Consider the following 18,361-nt stretch of genomic DNA (forward strand, 5'->3'; position numbering starts at 1 on the left):
AGATAGAGGACAACAGTGTGTCAGTAAATAGTAAAACCGCAGCAATTAGAGGCCTATTCCAAGCACGAAAGATAATAGCCCAAAATTGGCAATCAATGAGACCCCCGACTTTAGAAGAATGGAATAAAGTGATGGATGCTACACTATGGAGGGAAAAGGTGACATTTATTAGATGGTGGAACCTAGATAAATTCTTAAAAATCTGGAAGCCCTGGTTAGATAAAATGGGATGTCCTCCCTAAAGGGGAGACCATACCTAAAGACTAGGGGGATACAATCAGGGAATAATAGGGGGGAGCAGAGAAGGGGATCGGAAGTGGTAAATGAGAGAGAAATAAGTTAGGAATAAGAATATATAATACACTGGTAGTAAATAGTAATAGTATATAGACATAGTGTATCCTTGTAAAGCTTGGCACTTTATTACAAGGGAGATTTTGGTGGGGGGATGGATCATAAAAAGGTTAGTGGGGTTAAAAAAAAGTGGCTAGAGAAATACAGAGGAGAGGGAGTCGAGGCACTGGTAGTAGTTGAGTGAACCTTTTAACGTTTTTTTTTTTTGGTGCCCACTTTTTGGTTTCTTTTTCTTTTATTTCTGTTGTTTTTTTTTTTCTCTGTTGTCCCTTCTTTAAGGAAATAAGTGCGTAAGATGCATAACAATGTAATGATGGTTATTTAAAGAAAAAAAAATGTTTTATACACGATAATGTAATGGAATGAGATTATAACACTATGTATATGGCTTGAGGTGCCTCTCAAATGGTTGTATGGACTTTTGTAAAAATTATAAAAAAAAATAAAGGAAAAAATAAATAAGTAAAATCGTATCCATATTTCCCTGGAATCTGTGATTAAGTCGAAGAATCTACACAAATATATGTCACAAAGCTTTATTAAACAGTAAAACATATACAAAATTGTGGAAAATTTTGTAAAAATCGAAATGTACCTGAGACAATAAATGGCAATTTGTCAATTGATAATAATCCAGCCACAAAAAGATATTTTCTTCAAAGAGTCAGCTGGATATCTTTGCTAGTATCCTCCTCGATTGCATGTTTGCATGCTGTGCCACCATCTATCTCAGACAAACAACAGACAATCATCCAACATTTTCAAGCCAGCCAAGAAATAGATACCAGCTGTGTCTTTTGAAACCCATGGACACGCCATGATCCAAGCAAGCTCTAGATTTTTTGGATATGAGGGCATATTTCTATATGGAAATTGATTTAAAAAAGCACAGTTTGGCAGTTGTACTGTGCATACATGATGCTTATTGTGTATACCTCCCTGTCCATCCCCACACAATCCTACCTCTTTAAGATCTCAACTGTTCAGCCTGCCCGGTATCTCAAAGTGTGTGCTTCCCAATGAAGGTACACAGGAACTTTTATGGTTGTGCTTGGATGGAGAAGCAGAAAAGGATAAATGTGCTAAATATTTAACCATGAAGGGCCAAGCTTCATTACCACTGGTTCACTTTTATATTTTCAACACACTGTTACTATAATTTATATAAAAAAAGAACAAATAATTTAAACCTCTGGCTAAAAAAAATAATATTGAAGTATTGTGTGGAGTTCCATCATAAAACTTATTTTAACTAAAACAACTCAAGATTTATGCTAATTTGCATGTATTCAACCTCTGTTCCTAACATAAATAATACATTCTTGGATATATTGATGATGGTTCATGTGTTACAATAGCAGCAGGACAATGTCCAGACCCATGTAGTCTCCATTAATGTCTTGCAGCTGAGGGAACCCTTTGTGTTTGTCCATGTGATGAGTTAAAAGTCTTCCCCGATCTTTTAGAATCATCACTTCTAATGCTGAAGAGTGATGAATTATCTAAACAAAGAGATAAACAATTAGGAATTAATCTGACAGTCCTTTCCAGCTAAAACTAATATTCCAGCTTTTGGTAGATGTGTGGGCTAAAGCACCCACCAGGATTCCTGGGTCTTTGCAGCTCCATTAATCATATTTACCATTTCTGACTTTCCCTAACCATGGAGTCTAAATGTCCCTGTTACATTCTCCATAATTTTAAAACAAATGTGTGCTTAAACCCGAACTGATATTATGGACCTGGAGTTTCTGGAGCTGCATTGAAGATGAAACTCTGGAGGATTCTGAAGCTTGGGCTATGGATTTCTATACGATTTTGACTTGTAGCCCAACTGAGCCAATCCATAGGTGGGGGTCATGAACATGGAACACTGCAAACCTAGTCTATAGTGAATTGAAGCTCAGGATAACAGTACATTGCTTTTCTTTTTATCTGGTTTTACATGTATGTAAACTTTAACAATTAAATTGTTTTATTTCTTCTATTTTGGTCTGTTAAATATACAGTTGAACATTTTAATATACCTGCTCTATAAGTGTACAAAATATTAGTTGTTCCTGCCAGAAATATTGTGACTCGAGAACTTCCTGGGCTCTATGTCTGTGCTGGATGCTATTAGTTAATTCAGTTCACAGCTATTATGGACTATAAAACACCCCTCCCGCAAGTTGGGGGTGTTCTTTAGTCCTATTCTAAGGTGGTAATGCTGATTCTCCTTAGATGAAGCTAAGGGTTGCCACTCTAGTATATTACATTTTTGTTCTTGGGCTTACATACACTAATAATAATAATAATTGAAACTATTAAAAGTGCATTGCAAATCATACACATCTGAAGTGATCAGGTTACCTGATATTACACTTGATACAGTTTTCTTCTCCAGGTCTTCTTGTATTTTAAGCAACATCCTTTCCTGTTCCAGTGCCTCCAAGTACTTTGAATAACTCCATGATACCTGCAAAATGTTACGTTACACTATAACATTGACTAAAAATTGTATCATTAGACAAAAAATTATTTTGCTCAGCTATAGACACTTATAATACTATAGGGATAACCTTTAGACAATCAAAGAAGAACAGATGGCTGAGTTTAAAGTTCTCCCACTGAATACATAAAGAACTGGTGAGGACTGAGGACTACAATATCCACCAAAAAGTGAAACTAGAGTTTCAAAATAATTTTATTGTTAAAATATAAAAAAAAAAATGAATAGGCTATACTGTTATACAAAATTGGATCCTTAGATGGCATCTAGTTACTTTTTGGTTGGCAATGAAATGCATGGGGAACACAGCTGCAAAAACTGTCGGGTGAGTGTGAGTATAATAAAAACATTACACAAGATTCCATCACCTAATATGACTTGATTATCTATGTATAATTAAGGGACATTTCCTGTTTTGCCATATTAACAGCTCATGTTTTCTTCTATTTTACATATTTATTCGTTACAGAAAAATACTTAAAGCGGTAAGTATTATACCCAAACATTTATTTATTTATTTTATACAAATAAACATTTATTACAGGGTGCTATCTGGTAATAATAAGAAAGACTTAAAACACATAGTCGCAGCATAGACTAAAAAGTAGCTATGTATCCAGAGACCACCAGGCCTGTACCAACCACCACAATATAAATTGTAGAAAATCTTTATTGTTATCAATTGTTCTAAATCACGCTCGGTCAAATATACATGATTATTGCACAAAAATCTCCCTCCACCTTATGAAAAATAATAGACAACGTTGTCCTTCACAACACATTAAAAATATCTCCAGAATCAAATGTGATATAGATAGAACACTTATCCCACATACACAAGAGCGGAATGTCCAACAGAAAAAGTCTGACAGAAGCTTTTCATCGTATATTCCGATCATGTGTATGCCTCATCTGACTTTTTTTAGAAAATTCGAATGGACCTAGAAATAGAACATGTTCTAAATATTTCCGATGGAACCAATTCCTATCGGGAAAACTGCTCGTCTGTATGCTGTTCTGATGCACCAAAACTGACGCATGCTCTGAAGCATGTACGAGACAGAAACTATTGGCTACTGGCTATTGAACTTCCCTTTTCTAGTGCCGTCGTACGTGCTGTACGTCACCGCGTTCTTCATGATCGGACTTTGGTGTTATCGCGTGTATGCAAGACAGTTTCAGCGGAATTCCGACGGAATTCCATCGGAAAAACCTTCAGAGTTTATTCCGCAGGGAAAACCGGTCGTGTGTACAGGGCATTACTGATTCCTCCTATTCTTCCTAATGTAGCTAATATGCTTAAGGGTCAGCATGTGTTCCTTCGCCTTCCAGAGACCCATTGGTCTCTGGATACATGGCTACTTTATAGTTTGCAGCATCTATGCTGAAACTAGTTGTTTTAAGTGGATTATTTTGAGTCATTGGGACCGGATCAAAAAATTGATAGTAGGACATAAACTCCCATTGAATACCCTATATTTTCTATTGTTGTTAGAAGATAGTAATAATAAGAAAAACCGGCACTACCCTTTTGACTTCTGGACTGTCTAACTATACAAAAAAAACACTTCTGTATATGAACTAGCAGAGGGACTCATTCTGATAAGTGTGCTGTGAATAGGTCTGAATATATTACGATCAAATTATGTAGAATATTTATAACGCAGTTGTGATAATAACAGTCCAAAATATAATAAAGAAAATACATATGACATATTGTACATCCTTTTTAAATAGCTTTCATGTTATTAGACATGTTATTATACTGGCCAGTAACCAGTATAGAGGGTCCCATAGCTATTTTATCAAAATTAAAAGGTTTCCCACTTTTATTTAATTGTATGATTTGACAAAATTGATGAATTTCAGTGTATTGTTATGAATTCCAGTGTATTTTATTATGTAGAGTTTTTATTTTGGCAGGGGGTACAACCTTTACAATATTTAATTAGGGCGGTCACGATTTTTTGTAACATCTTATCCTAGCTTAGCAGCTTTTTAGTGACTGCAGCTGTAGCCAATCTACAGGAATACCCATAGTGCAGACTATTCTATTATACTGGGAAAAAAAATATTGCCTGTGTCCATATGGGAGAAGTGGTCTTTGGAGGCACCAGTCAGCAGAAAAGAAAGTAAGAACATATTTTGTTGCTGTCCTAACGCTTACCCAGTAACACAAAAAAAAGTTTTGGCTGGAATTTCACTTTAAAGTATAGGTTCACTTTTTCTATTCTAAATTTCAACTACCTTATGTACCAATATACCATTAGTGTACTTCTTTTGCAGAAATCAAAAATCTTTCTATTTATCTTCTCATGGTCCAACTGACTATATGAAAAAAAATCTTCATTACTTCCTGGATGGACCTTGAGATGTGACACAGGAAGGAGTTTACCAGCTGATCTCAGTAGCACTCACACTGCATCATCTACCCTCCTATTCCAGCAGATCACTGCCACCCCTTATCAGGTGCATGTTTTTTTTCTGTACAATCAGTGAATATCATTCTCAATAAATACACAGCTATAGATCGTTCACTTGGCAGAGTGTGTTGGAGCTGAGCGATCAGCTAACAGCCTATGTGGATAAAGCTGTAAATCTGAATCCTGGGTTCTGTAAAGCTCACCATACACAGTACAATCTGATTGTACAATCTCCTTTAGATCTACCATCACCATCAGTGATTGGATAAATGATATATTCTCCTATGATATAGTTTTATCAAAGAGTAAGGGGGATAAGCTAAAGGGACAGAGAGAAATACAAATCTGGTAGCCTTCCCCTACACTGCTTAAAATTTTTTTCTTATTTCCTAAGTTGCAAATTGTCCCTTTTTTTCCTGTCTGCGAACCAGTTTCAGTCACTGTCACAGTAATTGAGGGGGGAATCTCTCTAGTAGAGCCCCAAATAGCGGTAAAAACTTAGGGGGGTCTTATTCTTATTCTTCCCCACTCTATCCTAGACTAATGACTAATAACTGAGTTTTGGCTTGTAAACAAAACTTCTTTCTGCACCCTTTTACTACAATCAGTTGTTTTAAACCCCCCTCGCGGTATTCCCGAGTCTGGCTCGGGTTGAAAATTCAGTATCCAGGATGAATATGCTTACCTTGTCCCCTGGCTCATCCTCCGATCGATTCATCACATCGCTGGGCTCCGTTCCCTGCGAACGTTGCGACGCACGAGGACGGAGAACGGCACCAAATTCAAAAAGTAAAATACATACATTACATACAGTATAATGTAATCTTACAGATTACATTGCTGTATGTAATTATTTTACATCCCCTTTGTCCCTAATGGGTTCTCCAGTGTCCTGCATGCAATTTTATATTATAAAAACTGGAAACTGGAGATTGTTCATAGCAACCAAAACTGTCCCTTTACATCAAAAGTGGTTTTAGACCAGCTAGAAAACAGCGATAATAAATTACAATCATTAGCAGAATTGAGCGATAGTGGTTTGTGGGGAGATCCGTCATCAAATACTGAAAAGTAATGACAGCGACAATTCTGCAACTGAGCAAATTTCAGTGTTTTTGATTTGATTACATTATAGAATAATTTTTATTATTATTATTTGGTATAATTATTTATAGTTATTTCTTATATTATAATTTATGATTTAATTTTTCAAACTTTATCATACCCGGGATGTCTACTAGCCAAATTTCCATGCAAAATAATTGTACTGCTTTCAGCACCAAAAATCTGAAATAGACATATCGCCAGGGAGGTTAAGGCAGAATTCCAGCCCTGATTACTATACCATTAATAATGGTTTATAAGCAATACTATAAAAGTTCATCCTGTTTGTTTAAAGGTGCATGGGTTTACACCACAGGGCAAATATCTCAAATACTATCTTGGCTGACTATGCAGAAATAGAGTTCTTATTGACCAATTGAATAATGTATGACAATGGGCGGAGATTCAATAAATATTCTAAATAGAGTTTATCTCTCAGTCCCATTTTAAGCACTTGAGTCCCACCAACATCCTCTTAAAAAAAAAAATGGGCAGACTACTCTATCTTTTTTTCTGCCGTTACTTTTATATGTTTGTATGTTTATGGTGGAGCCAAGGTAGATGCAAGACAAATATTCCTAAATTTGAATTTTATTTTACCCAGTAGGTAGAATTGGTTTAATAAGGTGAAAGCACATGAGTCTATATGGAGTTGCCAATCATTCACCTATTTTACTGATGCTGCAGGTCAAACCACGATCAACATTTGTGTAAGCTTAACCAAAATTGAGTATTTAAATGAGCAACTTACATTTCGGTTGCGTCCATAACCTTCACGACCAGTAAAGAGTTCCTCGCTATAAGAACTTTCATTATCACCATAGATGTCAGAGAGAGTTCCTTTCCTTTTTGTTTCTTCTTGTGCCTGCTGTAAATATACAGAGAAATTCTGTTGTCAGAGAAGAATGATGATGCAGAACACTTGTCCTCAATTTATCAATTTCATCTAAGCTTCATCTAAATCTGAGAATATTTTGACCCCCATCACTGCAGGGATAGAGTGGATGAACAATAAACAGCTTTTACACAAATGTTCAAGAGATGTGAAGAGAAGTGTCTGATGCTCAATATCATGGAGTACATTACAAGACACAGGCTGGATATTCAAAGACTGTGGGTTATAGGCTGCTACCTTCAGGTGATTGGACACTGGCAAAGCTTTTGGACACAACCAGTGTAGAAGTGTACCCTCATAACCCTACCCCACTCCGTAAGACTTCTGTTTTTTAGCAAGCAATGCACAGTAACAGAGAAACAGGGGTAAGGGTGTCCTGTGTCCTGCACTGTATTCCATGATATAAAATTTACAGGCAAGTCAAAATGCATTTTATCTTAATTGTACAGTACAGGACACAGACTAGATTTTCAAAGACTGTGGGACATCCCCAAGCGATGAATCAGAAGGATGTCCAACACCAAGGCAAACAGAACTTTGCCAACAGGCCCAACAAAACAGAAAGAGGTTCAAGACCAACTCAAGGTGACACTGAAATAACCTTGTAGCTAAAAGCTAAAGCAGCTAAAGCATCTCCAGAAGCCTGTACATTCACCTGGTATTAAAGAATGTGTGAACTGAAGACCAGGTGGCAGCCTAAAAAAAAAGATGCCCGATTACAGAATTCCCATGAAACCCCCATACATCTGGTGGAGTAAGCATGCAAAAGGTAATGGAGGTCCCATGTCCTTTAGAGTATAGGCTCTCACAAAGAGCTGTCTTATCCATATAGTGCACTTGGAAGCAGGGTGTCTTTTTCTGAACTTGAGGCAGGACAAAAACAGAGTTAATTGTCTGTGTAGAAGCTATGGCTTTCCAATTCTGACAGCCCTGAATTCATCCAAACAATGGGGAGCAATTTCCTTGGGATGCCTGGGAGCAGGGCACAAGGAAGGTAGGAAATATCTTCATTAAGGTAGAAGGCCCACTTTGGTGAGAAAGGAGGGACTTTGCATAGGACCACTTTGTCCCTGCGAAGGATTAGGAAGGACTTCTTGCGAGAGGGTCACCAACTCTGGGACGCATCTGACGGATGTGATAGCCGGCAATAGGGCCACTTTGCAGGAGAAATCATCCAAGGCAAGTTTTCCAGTGCTTTGAAGGGTAGTTTCTGCAGGGCAGAGAGGATTAGATTCAGATCCCAAGAAAGCACATGATGCTGTAATGAGGATCTGATCAGCGAGAAACTTTGCACCCCGGACCCCAAAAATAGAAAAAAAAATGAAAAAACTTTTCTGCTGTCTCTTGGCTGTGACAGCTGTTATAAAGACAAGGGCAGGTCCACTCGCTAATGTAAATGGATGACCCCGCCCCCTCTGGCAGCACATGATGTCAGAAGTGATGGATGGACATTTCGGGACACTTTCTTTTTTAATAAAGGATTTGTCAATAACTGTCTGTGGTTTTTGCGTTGACACTTTTTTGGGTGAATGGGTGGGCCATACCCATTCACATAGGGGGCCGGGATCTGGTGGCTCCCCTGTTAAAGGTGGCTTCCAGATTCTATTAATCCCCCCCACCCGCAGACCCCCACAACCACTGGGCAAGGGTTTTGGGTATGAAGCACCCTCCCCATGTTGAGGGCAAGTGTTCTGGTAAGGTTCAGGAGGGGGCGGGTGCTCGGATAAGGGTCTGGTATGGATTTTGGGGGGGGGCTCCACGCTTTTTTGTTTTTTCTTACATTTTTGGCGTGGAGTTCCCCTTAAACTCTACATCAGACCCAAAGGACCTGGTATGGACTGGGGGGCGGCATTTTTTTCTTCTTATTCTGTCATAGGGTTGCCCTTAACCACTTCAATACACTATCTTATATACTGTACATTGCTGCACTGTGTATATACTGCATATTGTAAAGATCTGGGGTGATTATACCCAAGTGGTGTATGCGATTTCAGGAACACCGGTCAGTCCAGACGTTATTTTTAAGGGCATGGCAGCCCAACTTTATTCAAAAGAAATGAAAAGTTTACACAAACATTAATCTTCCCTCATGGAGGGTTCCACCATCACTGTATAACACAAACTTCAGCCTCCTGGCTCACTCACTGTTACTTAATCAAACTCCCTCCTGGAGCTTATTTGGTCAGCTTTGCGCTGCTCGGTCGCGAGCCACGTATGCCTCATGCAGACATGCACGCTAAGACTGCCACCTGCAGCCTTAGACTCCTAAAGACCTCCTGTCTCTCTCATGGAGCCGTCTCCACCTGAAACCCTCCTGACTCCGAGACGAGGCCTCCTGCCTGCAGGGTGAAGCTGTCTCCAAGTACAAGCTTTGAGCTCACTTCCTGAGGGGAATATGAACCCAACCCAAAGGTGTGCAATCAGCGTGCCTGTCTTTGCAAAAAGCAGGCTGAAGGTGCTAATACACACAGTGAAATTGGGTCACCTCTCCCATATATTGTCTTACCATGGACTGATGAACAGCAAGGCTTTAAGAGATACTTTTATAATCCTTTCCAGCTTTATGAAAGTCAACAATTCTTAATCATAGGTCTTATGATAGCTCTTTTGTGCGAGGCATCATTCACATCAGGCAATGCTACTTGTGAAAAGCAAACCCAGAACTGGTGTGTGTTTTTTATAGGGCAGGGCAGCTGTAACCAACACCTCTAATTTCATCTCATTGATTGGACTCCAGTTGGCTAACACCTCACTCCAACTAGCTCTTGGAGATTTCATTAGTGTATGGGGTTCACATACTTTTTCCACCTGCACTGTGAATGTTTACATGGTGTGTTCAATAAAAACATGGTAACATTTCATTATTTGTGTTATTAGTTTAAAGAGGAAGTAAACCCTGATGGGTTTACTTCCTCTTTTTTTCCCTGCAAAGGTAAAGCATAATGGACTACTATGCATCGCATAGTAGCTCATTATGTGTCACTTACCTGACACAGGAGCCAGCGAAGTCGCCGCTGTCCCCTGTAGTCCGCCGCATCCATCTTGCTGGTGGCGTCTCGCAGCTCCGACGAATGACAGCGGCGAAGCCGCGATGACGTCACTCCCGCGCATGCGCACGGGAGTCGCGTCTCGCAGCTACGCTGCTGCCATTCGGCGAAGCCGCGATGACGTCACTCCCGCGCATGCGCACGGGAGTAGACAAATTAGGCAAATCCATTCTTGGACTTGCCGCATTTAGTGCGCCTGCGCGCCGCTGTCTACGGCGCATGCGCCGTAGACAGCGGTGCCCATTTTCGGGCAAATATCTCCTAAACCATATAGGTTTAGGAGATATTGCTTGGACCTACAGGTAAGCCTTAATCTAGGCTTACCTGTAGGTCAAAGTTGTTTGAAAGGGTTTACTTCCTCTTTAAGCAGATTGTGATTGTCTATTGTTGTGACTTAGATGAAGATCAGATCACATTTTATGACCAATTTGTGCAGAAAACCATATCATTCCAAAAGGGTTCACATACTTTTTATTGCAAATATATATATATATATATATATATATATATATATATACACACACATGCGCTAAACTGCCTGCACGCCACTAACTAACCTGCCTCTAGCTAACGTTCTCTCAATCATTACACTATATACGGCTGCCGTGTAAGCAGCCTTATATAGTGTGGGGCATGGACTTAGCCCCCTGAGCTATGATTGGCTAAAGGCACCCTGCCTTTGGCCAATCATGGCTCTCACAGCAGAGTGTGCTGCGATTGCAGGTCAGATGCATGCTTTGGCCAATCATCAGACATCAATGCACTGTGATCTCCCCATTTGCTGCAAACGCCCCATAATGTTTGGTATTCACTCATCCCTACTCTGCAAGATGTGCTGTGCACTTACATAGTCCTAACCACTGCTTTTACTGTTGATCTTTGGCTTGAGATTTATGTGTATTTGAGTTACTTTCCTCATTGTGCCCCAGAGTGTCCCAAGTGTTTCACAGTCCTAGCAATGCCCTTGATGTTGATAAGGACATAGTGTTTAATACTGTAATTGTCAGATACAACTGACAATACACACTGAACACTTTTCTTAAAACACTATACAAAATAAAAGCTTACATGTTAAAAAATAAATTACAAAATATATTTAAGTATGCAAATTAGTCAGTCTTGTTGTCAAGTTTCTTTTAATTGATCTGAAAATCGAATACCTCTGGTCATGAAAGAGCTGAATCTTTCCACTACGTTTTAGGCTCACAGGAAAGTTTTATTGATCCTCTTACCTTGGCGAGCATCTCTTCTTCTCTCATCTTTTGTTTCATTTGTTGTACTTTCTTTGCCTTCTTTCTCTCCAGCAGAGGTACAATCTTCTCATCAGTCAGTTGGTTCCGGAATTTACAGAAATCAGGCCAAAACTTGAACATGATGCTGAAGATTGTCATCTAGGTGGAAAAATACACACAGAACTAAATATTTGGGTCCAGCAGGCCTAAGTTGCTATATAGCTCTGATTTTATTGAGGATAGAAGGGATTGCCTCCATCAATTAGGTCTAATGCCCCATACACACGGTCGGACATTCCAACCACAAAATCCATCTGATTTTTTTCCACCGGATTTTGGCCGAAACTTGTGTTGCATACACACGGTCACACAAAGTTGTCGGAAAATCCGATCGTTCAAAAAGCGGTGACATACGACGGGACTATAAAGAGGGCAGTAGCCAATAGCTTTTGTCTCATAATTTATTCTGAGCATGCGTGACACTTTGTCCGTCGGAAATGTCTACACACGATTAGATTTTGTTGTCGGAAAATTTTAGATCCTGCTCTCAAACTTTGTGCGTTGGAAATTCTGACGGAAAAAGTCAAATGGAGCCCACACACGATCGGATTTTCCGTTGAAATCCGACCGTGTGCACAGGGCATAAGGGTAGGGGCGGGTACCATCATCCTTTGTAATAGATTATTGGAAAGGACCTGGGGCTGCTCCAAGCATGCCCCTGACATCGGAAAGGATTAGGACTATCACGATATCCAGGGATAGGGCAAAGGTTATCATAAAATTAACAATTTATTAAGAAAAGGACACGATTAAATCAATTGTACATAAATTGATAGACAGTTAATTGCAACTGTGAATAGTAAATACAAGTGGTTCCAAAGGAAGGGATAAACCCCATTTATCATTCCCATCTATAAGGTAAGTACAATCTCATAGTTACATAATTACAAAAAGTTTTTAATAATATTTAATAACATATAATTTAGAGGAAGAAAATCAAATAATATTAATATTGGAGTTCCTGTTCATTCATGTGTTGCTTACCAATGGGGGACCAGTGGAGCACAGAGCAGCACCTCTCTCCACACTGTGCATACGTGAAACCCGTGCAAGCATGTAACCATATGGGGAGGCGACCTGGAGTTGCCGTCACCCTGGTAAGAGGGGAGAGCGTTTCCCAAATGAAGCGGGAAGTGTCTTCCATGTCCGCTGTGGGGGGATTACCTTCAGGTGCCTCAACAGGTGCTGCTCTGTGCTCCACTGGTCCCCATTGGTAAGCAACACACGAATGAATAGGAACTCCAATATTAATATTATGTTTGTTATTACATATTTTTGATTTTCTTCCTCCGTTGTTAAATATTATTAAAAACTATTTGTGATTATGTAACTATGAGATTGTAATTACCTTATAGATGGGAATGATTGATGACTGTAGCTGCGAAACATGTAGAGGATCCCGTCAAGACATACATCTCAGCTCCCCACATTACCAATGGGGTTTATCTGTTCCTTTGGAACCACTATGCACAGTTGTAATTAACTGTCTATTAATTTATGTACAATTATTTTTCAATCATGTCCTTTTCTTCATAAACTGTTAATTTTATGATAACCTTTACCTTATCCCTGGGTACCGTGATAGTCCTAATCCTTTCCTATGCCAGGGGCATGCTTGGAGCAGCCCCAGGTATTCCTTTCCAATAGTCTGATTTTATTGAGTAGAAATGTCAAATGCAATAGACTCAATTGGCAAAGCTTGCACACTTGTATAGATTTTCCTATGTTGATTGAAACATAGGAAGCCATTTCTTCCCCATCATCATCTGAACATATTCCCGTATTTAAACAAGGACAGCAAAGGATAGGACATATGGACATCTGGACATGTTTTTGTATTTCAACTAGGACAGCAGAAAATAAGAGGACCACAAAGAATTTTCCCCCAGTCCCTTGCAAGGTAGAACTGGGCAGGACTAGTAAAAGTTTTTTTTAGATAACATTGCAGAGTGCACAGGACATGGGACAACACTGGATTTGTGGAAGGATAAACAGGTATTTTTTGCAATTATCAAATGGATATAACAAAATGCTCTGAATTGTATATTTTAGGCTACATTCACACTACAGTGATTTGAATCGTGGGCAGATTTGCCGCAAATCTGCCCGTGATTTGAAATCACTGATGTGTTAATGACAAATCGTGGAACTGGCATTTGAAATGCCATTCATTTGAATGACACCTAAATTGTTGTGCAATAAAACGTGCTGCAATGGCGGCAATCTGCATCACTGGAAGCTGGTTGCCCAAAAAAAGTTCTGGGGCTTCTTTTGGGTGACATGCTTCTAGAGATGCAGATGACCGCGATTGCAGCGCGTTTTATTGCGCGACAATTGTGGCAGACCCACACCGCGATTTGAGGTGTCATTCAAATGAATGGCATTTCAAATGCCAGTTCCACAATTTGTCATACACACATCAGCGGGCAGATTCACGGCAAATCTGCCCACGATTCAAAACACTGTAGTGTGAATGCAGCCTAAGGCCCCTTTCACACGGGGTGGATCCACTCAGAGGACTCTGCTAGCCCAGCAGGAGATGACTCCGTTGATCCCTGCTGAGCAGGTGGATGACAAGTCTGTCTCTGCTCACTGTGCAGGGACGGACCTGTCAGAGCCCCTCTGTTCTCTATGGGAAGATCAGATGAAGACAGACAGCATGCCTGTTTTCATACAATCCCATCCGATCCGCTGGATGGAGAACATATCTCCATCCATGTGTTTTTAGTGGATCTTGCCGGATCGGATGGCAGGCGGGTGTCAGCGGACACATCTCTGCTGACATCTGCCTGCCATACAAGTCAATGGGTGCCCCACTCAGAACCACCTGAAAACTGACAGGCGAATCTTTGCGGAGCTATCATGTGAAAGGGGCCATAGGGGCCATATGTGCGATTCACATCTATGCATGTTGCTTTTGAGCATTTCTGCAGTGCCTTTTGCTGTGCTTTCTGTAATTTTTTACAGCGATTTTACCGCAATTTTGCCTCCATTTGCGTTTTGCTCTTTTTTTTGGGGGGGGGGGGGAGATTTGCTGTTGCCCACATTTAAAAAAATGCAAAACGTAAATTGAGGTAAAAACGCACTACATGCTTTTCTGCAGCTTCTCTATCAAAGTCTATTAAACCAAAGAATACAAAAAAGCAACGTCCTACATTTTAAAATGTCCCTGACCCTTTCCAAAAATGCAGAGGCACAAAAATGCATTGATGTGAACGTGTTCCATAGGAACCCATGTTAAAAAATGCAATGCAATACTGCAAAAAGCATCAAAAAACGCAATAGCATGAATGGAGTCTGACTAACCAAATAGGAGTGAATAAGACATTCATTGTCAGGGTTTAGATACATTTTAAAGTCAAAATGTAACAAATAAGAATTAGTAAGTCATTTTTTCTTAACTGACCTGTGCTTCCCGAAACACATAAGGCCCCAAATCCCTACGTCGTTCTAAAATCTTTTCTGCTTGCTCTGGAGGAATGTCTATCTGCAGTGCTGGAGGAATGGATGAATTGATAAAACAGTTGATGATAGCTGTGATCTTGTTTTGGATGGTAGCATCATCACAATGGGAATGACAAAGTTCCTAGAAGACAGGGACCAGACATTGATGATGTAGAGGCATACTTTAAGATAATAAAGTTATTTTATTAAACCTAATAATGAATATAAAAAGTGAAGCTAAAAAGTAAATATATTAGTCTCCTAGTTTCAAGATTCGTACCCTTAGTTCTGATTCTTATAGCATTTGTCAGAGGCTTTTCACCAGAAGCGGCAGAGCCAGAGCAGTGGGGGACACAATGACAGAGTAGACATCAAAACTGTTGTAGGTCTGTTTTATAAAATATGTTGCATAATAGGAAAGTCCCAACATTACGGACAGTGGGACAGGGGGATTTATATGTGTCTTTGTTTCGTTTGATAATTTGATTTATATATGTATGTAATTTTCGGATTAAAAGCTGTTTAAGCTTTTGGTGTTGTACCCTTATAATTTTTTGTCAGCTACAACGTGACACATTGGAAACAAGAATTTGGATCCTGAGGAAGTCTAATGCCAAGCGAAATGCATTGATCTATTTGTCTTCCTGTATATCATGAAAGACTTACATAACCTCTCTTATTCAATTAGAGGGTAGTTGAATTAATGTTTTAGTGGATTTTAATGTATATAAAAAAATTGTATTTCTTTTATTTATCCTTTGGTTTTTCAACATCTGTTATTGTGGCACATATACGTCCCCTAGTCCCACTTTCCTCAGTTATGGTCTGTTAGGACTTCCCCATTATGCAATGTTTAGTTTTGGGGGAGGTGCCTGTTAAATTCTGCAAATGAGACCCTTCACCTTCTAAAGAAAATGTTTTATAAAATAACTTTATAGAGCTGGGTTTTGTCGAACTAAAAGCAAAGCATAAGATATTTTTCAATTACTTCTAAATTAAAATGTTTTCTTTGCATCACAAATGTTAACCAGAGTCAACAAAACCAGTGAAATTCCCCTCCATATCAAATAAAGTGTTAATGTGATCTATACCTACTAAGGAAGTTGTATGAAACAAGTTTTAAGGAACTTCAAACCTAGCCTTGGAAGGAACATGTGATCCATAATTCTGCTTGGAAAAAAGATAACTGACATATAAGAAGATTTCTAGAGCTTGTATCAAATATTAAACCTGATAAAAAATCTTTGGGATGCGACAAATGTCTAATTTGCAACACAGTAAAAGTAGAGGGTTGCAAATAATGACATACTGTAGTTAACAAGTGTAGCTCCGGCTCCTGAAGAGCATGCGCTATTTGATTTAAAAATTAATATTCCTAAAACCACAGTTGGGTTTTAGGGCTAATTTTGCCAAATTATGGTTTCAGTGCCAGTCTAGCTGGATTGCACTGGGTTCTCCTTGGCTGTAGGTGTCGCTGTCACCGCCGGCAAGTGGTAGAACGCAGTCTAGCTGGGTGTATTGAGTACCATCCTTGTCTCGGAACCAGCCCAGTGGGAGTGTTTGTCCTGCTGTGCATTCTGGGAGGTAGTATCTAAGGTAAGTTTTTTGGGAGTTCCGGTCCAGAAGAGTTTCCTGTATGTTTGGTACTGGTCCTCCAGACCAACCCCCATGGCCCTCCTGGTCTGGGGTGCGGATCCATGAAATTCTGAGTCTCGGGGCTGGATAGCCCGAGGCGAAGTAACTGCGAGGACAGGCCTGAATGGATATGAGGCCATAATGATTCAAAGTTGGTCCAGTGCTGTTTCATTTAAGGAGAGGCCCAGCAACTGGAGAAGCATCCAGGGGAGGATTCTTCGAGAGAAGGCCATGCATAAGGCTGGTTTCTCAGGAGGAGCCTGGAGGCTCAGTTGAAGGACACTTTGTGGATCTATACTGATACGGTATCGCCGGACCAGCTAAGAGATACTGGTACCATATCATAGTTCTTTAAATGTATCTACGTCCCTCGGTTACATTCAAGTCTGTGGCAGAGACTTTTGCTCAAGTGTTCTACATTCAAGTCTGTGGCAGAGACTTTTGCTCAAGTGTTCTACATTCAAGTCTGTGGCAGAGACTTTTGCTCAAGTGTTCTACATTCAAGTCTGTGGCAGAGACTTTTGCTTTACTTAACACCCTACCGGCTGCTAGGCCTAGTGAGAGGAGGTCTATCCGGTGGTTGTAAAAATCCACTGGATTTCTATAGTGAGAGACTTCCTATTTTTGCAGTTCCAAAAGTACCTGAACTTTCTTCCTAACCCTCTAACCTTCATTAAGAAACTGTGTTATCTTTTCAATAAATATCCCAAAAGGAGGATCCAGTGTCAGTTTCTGCAATTCGTTGGGCCATCTACCACGGGAAACCCCCGGAGGCAAGGTCAAGAAGGTAACGGTAAGCCCAACAAAACCAGCAGCTCCTTCGGGGGTCAGTGCTACACAAGTATTTAATTTCTTGTTGCTAAGTTATTCAAATTGGCAAGAAACGTTTAATACTGCAGCTGTAAAATTGAATTTTTTCATAAAAACTTAAGGAGCCTGTGACCCATCATTAGTGTCTCAGTCACAAGTAAGCAGGCAGTGGTTTGAGTAAAATATCTAAGTGCTTTTGTTTGCATTTCAGCTTCCTAACCTCACAACAGAAGTTATTCTAAATTCAAAAGCAACTCAGAAACAGCTTGAAGCAATCTCTTTGGAAACCGAAAATCAAATGAAAGCTACCTAAACGTGAGTTAAAGTGTCTCGCAAATCTGAAACCATACTACATTTGACTCAAGTTTTAATCCAGTATATACAGTACACAGGGCTCTTGCAGAGGCCGCAAGGCACTGTTGTCTATAAGATAGTTGTTGCCCAATCTGGAAGATTTCAGCAAGATCAGAGGAAAATGTATTCTTTGGTCTTCTGAATATGAATGAAAGACCTCAGTGTCAACACCCATCTAATAGTCTTATTTTTCTGACAACGGGTGTGTCTGAGGACAGTTATGCTTGTGCGCATGTGTCTGTTGGCATACTGAGACACAGTTCAGCATTTATCTGTACTGGTGCACAACCTGAGCATCAATACGCAAAACAACATACAAAGCCAGTCACAACTCTGCCTGGAGCTACATCACCAATCTTGTCTCAAAATATCACCCAAAAGGTCCTCTCCACTCCTCCCAAGACCTCTAGCTCTCTTGTCTCTTCCTTCCATGCTCATCTCCAGGACTGCTCCAGAGCCTCTCCCATTCTCTGGTATTCTCTATCTCAATCTGTCCAGCACTCTGGCCACTT

General features: G+C 39.8%; 1 protein-coding gene across 1 annotated transcript in view; it reads right to left on the reverse strand.

Annotated features, from left to right (window-relative positions):
- Positions 1–874: 874 nt before the first annotated feature.
- The window catches only part of RGS22 (regulator of G protein signaling 22), a 151,095-nt gene continuing 133,608 nt past the window's right edge, over positions 875–18,361 (reverse strand). Inside the window, exons 22-26 of the mRNA XM_077493099.1 lie at positions 15,013–15,192; positions 11,547–11,705; positions 7,124–7,240; positions 2,707–2,812; positions 875–1,856 (exon numbers count right to left, since the gene is read on the reverse strand). Coding sequence (XP_077349225.1) covers positions 1,747–1,856; positions 2,707–2,812; positions 7,124–7,240; positions 11,547–11,705; positions 15,013–15,192 — 672 coding nt within the window. The 3' untranslated portion in view covers positions 875–1,746. The remainder of the gene's footprint in view (positions 1,857–2,706; positions 2,813–7,123; positions 7,241–11,546; positions 11,706–15,012; positions 15,193–18,361) is intronic.

This window comes from Lithobates pipiens, unplaced genomic scaffold, assembly GCF_037356315.1.
Source record: "Lithobates pipiens isolate NorthernLeopardFrog02 unplaced genomic scaffold, aLitPip1_a1.2 Scaffold_19, whole genome shotgun sequence".
Lineage (NCBI taxonomy): Eukaryota > Metazoa > Chordata > Amphibia > Anura > Ranidae > Lithobates > Lithobates pipiens.